Raw genomic sequence first — 9,054 nt, 5'->3', positions numbered from 1 at the left:
CCAACCCATCCCCATCCCTTTATTAACAAACATCACATTCACTGAGCAAAAGGACTTGTGATTTGTGTTCTCAGCTGAACGCTGTTTGAAATGCTTTTCATTTGGACTAATCACATTATTACAGCAGCATTTATTAGTTTGTTGTTCGCTGCCACTGCTTGTGAAGTCCATTGGCGTTTACTTGACTGAGCTGGAAGCTGCATTGCAGTATTTTTTTTTTTTCCAAAGCTGCTGCATGTCCTCTGAGAAGATGCACTATCGACCTCCTTCCAGATGCCATTTTCAGTTTCATGCAGCATGAAATGGAGCATCTCATTAGCTTGTGTGTATCTCAGTCTGTGTTTTTTTTTTTTTCACGTTATACAGGAGTATGCATTTTTTCACAGTCAGAGTGCTGCTGGCACACAAATGTAAAAGCAAAAAAAATGTTGTATGCTTCTGCAAATGTGCTCATGTGTGCAAACCTCGTCCAAAAAAAGCAAGTTGTGGCAGGGACGGTCGTCTAGCAGCAGGGAGACGGAGAGGCTCGTTTGGCCGGTGGGCAGTAACATTCATTAAGATACCATTAAGATACTAAAAAGTTCCCCTCGTTAATCACTCCACTCATAAAACCCCAAATAAGAGAGAAAGCAAACACCTTTCTCTCTCTTTCCCTGCCCTCCTTCACAGACTGGCCTATTTAAGTCCTTACACAGGTTCCTATCTGCTTCTCTCCATCTCTCTTTTTCCCTCTCTCTCATCTCTCTCTTTCTCTCTCCCCTGCTTTGTCATTTTAGATTAAATCTCCCATCAGTCAAGAACACACACACATGCACTGCTACTTTCAAGTCTTTTTAATGATTCAAGGCCTTTAAGTCATCACACATTTTATGTCTCTCCCTTTTAGTTTTTTCTTGATGTGCCTATTGATTTTGACATGTCTCTTGCAGAGTTTGTCGGCACAGTACGGTGCGAGTTAGATGATAGATATGAGAAACTCCCTAACTCTGCTAATCACGACTTAAAAATTATGAGGTCACTGGTTTTTTTTGGATGATTAAATGAAGGACCCTGCTGATGAGTTCTTGGAGTCTGTATTGAAAGGGGTGATATACTGAAAATGAAAATGCTGCTATAAATGGAAGTTTTGATATGCTTCCATTCAGTCTAAGTGACATGGCTGTGATACTATAGCTTCACATACTGCCACACTTTACTACTTAACTACACCATGTCTGTGCATGCAGGGGTTTGACCTTGAGGACTGATGAGGGATCAGCTTTCTTGTCCACTTTACTAACCTTTGTAATGACAGCGAGAGTTACACGCATGAACCCAGATCAATAATAAAGGTCATCCATTACTGTACACGCATGTGCAGTATGTGTGTGAGAGACTGTGAGTGTATTTGTAGCTGCAGCTTAAATTATGTACTGTGTGACTGTGATTGTGTGTGTCAGTGCGGAAACATGTTTGTTGCCTGGATCTATGAGTACCTTTGTACCTTTGCGTTTCTGCGTGTGTGTGTATCTACTTCGTTTGTATTGCACCCATTCCCAGTGGCCACGGCTTCTTGTGTTTGATGTGTGTTTTCTGTGTGCAGGTTTCCTTCATACAGAACCTGGTGTTCTGTGTGGAGAGAGCCTACAGGGTGCCTGACTACGGCATGTGGGAGCGCGGCAGCAAATACAACAACGGCAGCACTGAGCTTCATTCCAGGTCAGTCGATAGCTGCTCAGCAACACACAACAAAATGTGCTAAAATAAATGTATATATTCTAATGAGTTTGACATTTACTGCCAAATGCTGATATCCAGTCTCCCTGAAGGAACACTTATTTGCCCTGTTAGTCACAAAGATGGAGATGGTGTATCTATAACATCCATAACACTTAACCAATGTTCTCTGTAATCACTGTTGCCAGCTTTATCAGCGTAGTTTACCGCTCACCAATCTATACCGATGCCTATAGATACATACACGGAGAGTTTGACTGAAATGAGATTTATTTTCTCATAGGTGCCGCTGGGAAACACGCTCTAAAAAATAAATAAAAAAAAGATTTGCAGGATATTTACTCAGAGCTTTATAGATTACACTGTCACAAGTTACCCTTATGCTGTAAATTTCGCTGGTGTGTGTTAGCCTTTCATGGATCCTGTTGCTCATGCCAGTGTAGAGTGTGAGTGTGTGATAACAGGGGAGTTTAAACTTTTTTCTCAAAACTGAACTGAAACAAACAATCAGGGCAAAGGCAACGAGAAAGGAGACGATTGCCAAATGTCTCTAACCTTACACAGCCAATGTGAATGTGTAGTGATGTAATAATATAATAGTCAGTTCAACTAGAAATGGACGTCAGGGAGAGATGGATAGAAGAGAGATGAATAAAGAGGAGGTTACAGAAGGTATGAAGGACCCCGGGATGGAGGCAGTGATAGCATTATTCCAGTGCATTCAGAAAGTGTTCAGATCCTTTCACTTTTTACATTTTCCTATGTCGCAGCCTTGTGCTAAAATCATTTTAATCGTTTTTTTTTTTTTTCTGTCATATATCTATGCTCAGTTTTGGCAAATTTATTAAAAAGGAGAAACTGAACTATCACATTGACATAAGTATTCAGAGCCTTTACTCGGTACTTAGTTGAAGCACCTTTGGCAGTGATTGCAGCCTCGAGTCTTCTTGGGTATGATGCAATAAGCTTTGAACACCTGGATTTGGGGATTTTCTGCGTTCTTCTCTGCAGATCCTCTCAAGCTCTGTCAGGTTGTATGGGAACTGTTGGCAGCTGATTTCAGGTCTCTCCAGTGATGTTCGATTGGGTTCAAGTCAGGGCTCTGGCCAGGCCAGGCCCTAAGCCACTCCTGCAATGTCTGGGCTGTGTGCTTAGGGTCATTATCCTGTTGGAAGGTAAACCTTAGGTCCAGTCTGAGGTCCTGAGCGCTCTGGACCAAGTTTTTACTAGAAATATGTTTGTACTTTGCTCCCTTCAACTTTCCCTCAACCCTGACCAGTCTCCCTGTTCCTGGCACTGAAAAACACCCCCACAGTATGATGCTGCCACCACCGTGTTTCACTGTTTCCTAAAGACATGATGCTTAGAAATGAGGCCAAAAAGTTCAATCTTGGTTTCATCAGATCTTGTTTCTCACAGTCTGTGAGTCCTTAAGGGGCTTTTTTTTGTTGCTAAACTCCAAGCAGCTTTCATATGTCTTTCAGTGAGGAGAGGCCACCCTGTTCTAAAGCCCAGATCAGTGGAGGGCTGCAGTTATGGTTGTCCTTTTGTGAGCAATCAGGTTCATGGTCGTCACCTCGTTTACAAAGGCCCTTCTCCCTCAGTCGCTCAGTTTGGCTGGGCAGCTCTAGAAATACTCCTGCTTATTCTATACCTCTTCCATTTAAGAATTATAGAGGCCACTGTGTTTAGGAACCTTCAGTGCAGCAGAAATGTTTTTGTATCCTTCCCATGATCTGTGCCTCGACACAATCCTGTATCTGAGCTCTGCAGGCAGGTCCTTCCACCTCATGGCTTGGTTTTAGCTGATATGCATTGTCAGCTGTGAGACCTTATATAGACAGGTGTGTGCCTTTCTAAATCATGTCTAGTCAGTTGAATTTACCACAGGTGGTCAGGTGTAGAAACATCTCAGAGATGAGCAAGAGAAATGAAGGCACCCGAGTTAAGTGTCATAGCAAAAGGTCTGTGTGGCAAACAAACTCTGCTTTCAATTTGATGTAAACCATACACATGGAAAGTTTCATGACTTGCAACAGTTGTGAGGCTCAGAGCCTCCTCTCTTCTGATTGGCTGACCAACCTGTAGTTACTAGAGCTCCAGAGAGAAGCCTGAGAGAGGAGATGTAAAACTATATTGAGACGGTTTTGATTCTTAAAACCACAAGTATATCTTCTTATGGATAATAAAACTTGTAGAAATAAAATGTATAAGATATGGGACCTTGGGACCATAGACAAGCATATTTGATTTATTGTGTATTTCTTTGTTCAGGATATGTTTTTTTTTTTTTTTGGTCTGACTTGTTTTGTTTCCTACATTAATTAAACTCTTCTTTCTCGTTATGTACGTCCTGCTGTTGGTTTTCGAAGACTTACAAAGAAACATCTTTAATATATTTGCACCTTTCTAACATTGTATCTCATCAGTGTTAGTTTAAAAAACTGTAAATGTTGCCTCTTATCTTTCATCTTGCTCCTTCTTGGAAGGGTGAAATTAAAAACAGTGAGGAAAAATAATATCTCAAACCAAACTTCATCTGATAAAGTGTTTTTCTTATAATCTCTGTCAGTGAGGAAATAGCTTGTATTGAGTTAAAATGTAATGGATCAAGAGTGTGAACTGTTAACTTCTATAACAAGACGGATTTTGGGCCACATGTTAGAATCAGTACTATCCGTAGCCAGTGAACTCAGAGTGCAGTGAGTTTTTATGTGCTCTCGACTGATTTATCATCCAAGGTCGGCCCGGCCTCGCTCTCCTCCCTCAGAGTCTTGATAAAGATCCTCAAATTCTAACATTGCTTATCTGTGGGAAGAATGTTTTTCCTTTCTCCAACAATCCAAGGCTTTTGGCAACACCTTGCCAAAATATCCTCAAGAAAAGATAACAAATTCAGTGTTGTGAAGAAGCACTGTGTCTTCTGCTTCTTGTATTTCCTCCCCCCGTGGTCATGCTCCGGATTTCCACAATTAGTGAGCTAGCTTATACATGTAGTTGCGTAATACCAATTAAAATGCTGTATGCAAATAGTGAACTGTGGCAGGGACAGATTCAGAGTGGTTCCATGTAAACAAGATCTGTGTAAATGATCAAATTGAGCAGTCATTTCTACTCCCAGAGTGCCAATGGGCAGAAAAAGGCTCAGTGGAAATGAACAGGAAAGGATGTGTTCATTTTGGCAGAGCAGTCATTTGTCCATATCAAATCAAATGATTCATTTTATTTGCTTCTGCCTCATGTTTATCACCACACTCAGCCAAATGGCTAGACTGGAGCTGTTTTATTTAAAGTAGCATATCTAATCTCATGAGCGTCAGGCTATACTGAAATATCTCAAGTTGTAATGAGATACGTGCTATTTGATTATAAATTTAAAAACAGGACTGTGCGTGCACAAGTGTTCATGAATATTTCATTATAGAAGTTTTTTTTTTTTTTTTTATATCACAACGGTACTTGTGTGAATGTGATGTAACATGTGATGTTATTATAATTATTATAATGTTACCATCCCTGCTATGTTGACTGCATATCATATCCAGATTACACTGGTTCAGATGGGTTTTGGTAATTTGATTACTAATTGATGAATCCCAATAATGACTTAGTTATTCATTTGCAAGATTTGGACAAAAGTAAAGTTTGAATTACGCCTTGTCAGAATCTAGTTTTAATACCTTGAAGCTGCTCTAAACAATATTTATGTTAACAATGGCCCTGTTCAGACCTGGTATTAACATCCGTCTCGGGTGATCCGATCACTAGGGTACAGCTCTAAGTTCAGGTGTGAAGGCACCCAGGACACTGAGGACATATTTGAGATCCAATCACTCAGACCACATTCAGAGGTGGTCTGAGTCCCGTGTCCACATTCTTTTAGCAGTGTGAATGCTAAAACGTGTCCTGGGCCACACTGAAGGACCACCTACTCTACTGACATATTCTGCCACAGTCTGATTAGTCCCACCACAGTTTAATAATGAACCAAAAATATTTCCTCTTTCAAATGGATAAAACCTTATTTCATTGTAGAGCTGTGAGCAGCACGTGGATTCGCTCAACCCCTCCATGCCTCTCTCCCATCCTCTCTCTCGCTCTCTCACTCACAAACACACACACACTCACAGACACACACACACACACACACACACACACACACACACACACACACACACATATACGAGCACATTGTCAACGGACCCGTCTGTCAGATTGGCTAAAAACAACAACGCATACGTGTTTATTTGCATCTATAGTGGGAAAGTGAGATCCAATCACAAGTGGTCACTTGAGACCCATGTGGAGATGCATTTTAAAGCCATGTGTGAGCTGACTACTGACTGGCTACTTGTGATACATGTCAGGTTTGAACATGGCCTATGTGTAATGTGAAATAAGTCTTTCATAGTGACAAACCCAAAAAGCTGTCACCCAACTGCAGTTCTCCTCAGCTTTAAAAAACATTTTATCATATTTGAGCTCATTGTTTTGATTTTACAGCCCACATCTTTATTCTATACCACTCTCCTCAACCTGATAAACCCACTGTTCACCACCTGCCCAGCACCAAACCACTGACACAGAATTAGTAAGCAGTTGGTGAAAACAGTAGAGCATATTAGTATTAGAGTTAATATCAAACTCACATTTAAAAAATTTTTGGGCTACTTGGGAGCAGTGGAAGCAAGTTATGAACACAAAATTGACATATATTCACCTTTTTAGTTGATATGCTGAGTATGTAAACATTTGCTTATTTACACATTCATTCGGAGTCTTATTTTAATGAATGCAGGGCCAGTGCACTCTTTCTTAGCTCAGATTTTACTAACTTCTGTGGGAAATATCTGGCCCTTTGCTAAATGCTCCACACACTAACTTGTGTACATTAGGGTTTTCAGAGCTATTTTGCTGACAGCAGTTGCCTGCTACAGCAGAAATTTGCGCAATGAGAGCTGCAATCAAGGAAACAAGGAAAACGGCGATCGAGGAAGGACGACACATGGCGGCTAAATTTCCATATCATATGTTATAGGGTGTACACACAGGAAAGTAAAACGTTCATTTTCAAATCAAGCGAGCAAAGCAGACGGCAGGTGGGTGACAATCGATGAAGTTTGTACAGCCGAAGGGAGCTGCAGTTTCACATGACAATTAGGTATGTTATTCACGTCCAGAGTCAGAGTTCATACACAATGCACCAAGGACAAGACGTTGTGTGGGGTTCGCCAGTAGGGGCCCAACACAGGTGTATGAAATATGAAGAAGCAGCTATTTACCCAGTAGGACCTCAACTGGTATATGAACTGCAGTATTGTATGTAAACACATTTACCAGTATATTGTTTAGCAGCCTACAGGTATGAGCTCATTGACTAACACTCTGCAGCAACATTTTCATCATGTGAATCGTTGTCTCCAACTGTCAGCTCAAACTGCTGCATCACGATGCTGTTTTGTTCCTGTTTTCTAGTATCACTTATTATGACTTCCGTTTCACCCCCACACACCAAGCATCATATCTCCCTTCTATCTCTGTGTGAGGTGCTGACAGCCTTGCCGACCGCTACCGGCCATTTTCATGTGTGTGTGTGTGTTCGTGTGTGTGTGTGTGTGTGTGTGTGTGTGTGTGTGTGTTTCTTTATACAGAGCTAGTTTCAGCAGAGCTCTTTTCCCGGCTGAATTAGTCAGCCACCCTCTGTACTTTAAGCATCAATTTGGGTTTCACTAATGATACTGAACGCATTTTGATATGTCAGCGGATTTACTGCCAGTCATCATCGAGTTCCCTGCAATTTTTATATATTTTTTTTGCCTCCCTGCCTTTCTTTTTCTAGGGAAATCTTGGCAGGGCAGAAAGGGAAACAAAATGACAGCGAAATTGATTCACATTTAGTCTGCATTGCAATCACAGTAGCCAGCCAGTGTGAAATTCAGTATAGGTTTTTTTTTTTTTTTTTTAAGAGATCCATTATCTACAGTAGACCACAATCTCAGGAGCCTTCAGCTTGATTGAATTCTGACAGATAGCCATTTAAGATTCATGTGTGATTCTGAGTGCTTTTTTAAGTTTTTTGGCTTCTGACAATTGAAAGACACTCAGCTACGGTTTGAATCGCTGCCTCCATCACGACACCACATTTGTTGTCACTCCTATGAGATACAAGATTTTTTTTTTTTTCTTTTTACATCTGCCCCGTTGTGCATCAATGTAAGTGAAATCTGCTTAGTGTGTGTTATGTAATTTTTCTTGTCTCTGCAGCTCTGTGGGCCTGGCTAAAGCTGCTTTGGAGGCCATCAACGGATTCAACCTGTTTGGAAACCAGGTATTTGAATGATTCGCCCACTCCTTTCACATTTTCCCCTTCCTCAGTCATACGAGTCCCATGACACACTTGTATTTGTCTCTTGTTTAATCGTGTCACATGACGCAAGATCGTATTATAGGTAAACGGTCTAATTTCTTATTCAAATCTGCAGAGGCCCATTACAGCTCCATACATCAACGAGATATGTTTCACGTGTGTGGCGCATGAGCCCTCGGTAGCTAAATTTATGGGATTGCATGTCTGTTTTAACAAGCAGACATCATCAGCAAAGTTAGTGCTGCTGTCATCGATGCAAGGCTGTTTGTCCACGAGGACATTTGACCATCAGCAGATTCATTTAGCTTGTTTGTGTTTGGCTCAGCAAATCGTTTGTGTTTCTGCAGACTTTGATCGATGGCCACGGTTGATGTTTGTTCCCGGTTTCCCTCCGAATGTCCCAGTCTGCTTTTTATCCATTAGTTGATGCGTGTCTTTTTTTCTTGCTTCTGTGGATGAGAGGAAAAAACAGGGACATTCATTACACCTGCTAATGGATTGGAAAATGAAGCCTTCCAAGCTTCCTCTCTTATTATCTTTTTCCTCCTCTTTTCTCCACTTGGGTGTTAGCCAGTGATGGCTCCTCCAGCCATCTAATGCATCCGAACTTGGAGTGTTACTCTGATCATCGTATGAGGCTGTGAGGACGAGTGTATGTTAAAGTTGCTGTTTGTGTCTCTCCTCTGATCGGCTGCAAAATGTGGGATTTAACTGGGCCTGGGATAGATTTTGTCTACGAGCTCAGCTTGTTGAAAGAATAAATGTATAAGCCTATAGGTGGCTGCTTTATGATCCATGCTGTGTGAGGCTGCTGTAAGTGTGAGTGTGTATGTCTCATCCAGTTTCCTGTCCCTCTGTGGGAATGGAAGTGCTACAAGCCATTCAGTTGCTTGTAAATGATCTCTATCAATCTTGATTTCCCAGCTGACTCTCATCCTTCCAACACCGAATGTAACCCCCCTCCCCACCCA

The 9,054-nt window shown here is 41.4% G+C and overlaps 1 protein-coding gene across 1 annotated transcript in view; it reads left to right on the top strand.

The window, feature by feature from the left end:
• The window catches only part of phkb (phosphorylase kinase, beta), a 104,286-nt gene that overhangs the window by 25,013 nt on the left and 70,219 nt on the right, over positions 1-9,054 (top strand). Inside the window, exons 7-8 of the mRNA XM_087180247.1 lie at positions 1,583-1,698; positions 7,981-8,044. Coding sequence (XP_087036373.1) covers positions 1,583-1,698; positions 7,981-8,044 — 180 coding nt within the window. The remainder of the gene's footprint in view (positions 1-1,582; positions 1,699-7,980; positions 8,045-9,054) is intronic.

The sequence above is a fragment of the Seriola lalandi genome, unplaced genomic scaffold (genome assembly GCF_002814215.2).
Source record: "Seriola lalandi dorsalis isolate HSWRI2012SDOR001 ecotype SW California unplaced genomic scaffold, Sedor1 jcf7180002054898, whole genome shotgun sequence".
Lineage (NCBI taxonomy): Eukaryota > Metazoa > Chordata > Actinopteri > Carangiformes > Carangidae > Seriola > Seriola lalandi.
Note: the sequence above shows the minus strand (reverse complement) of the source record. Positions and strands in the feature narration are given on the sequence as shown.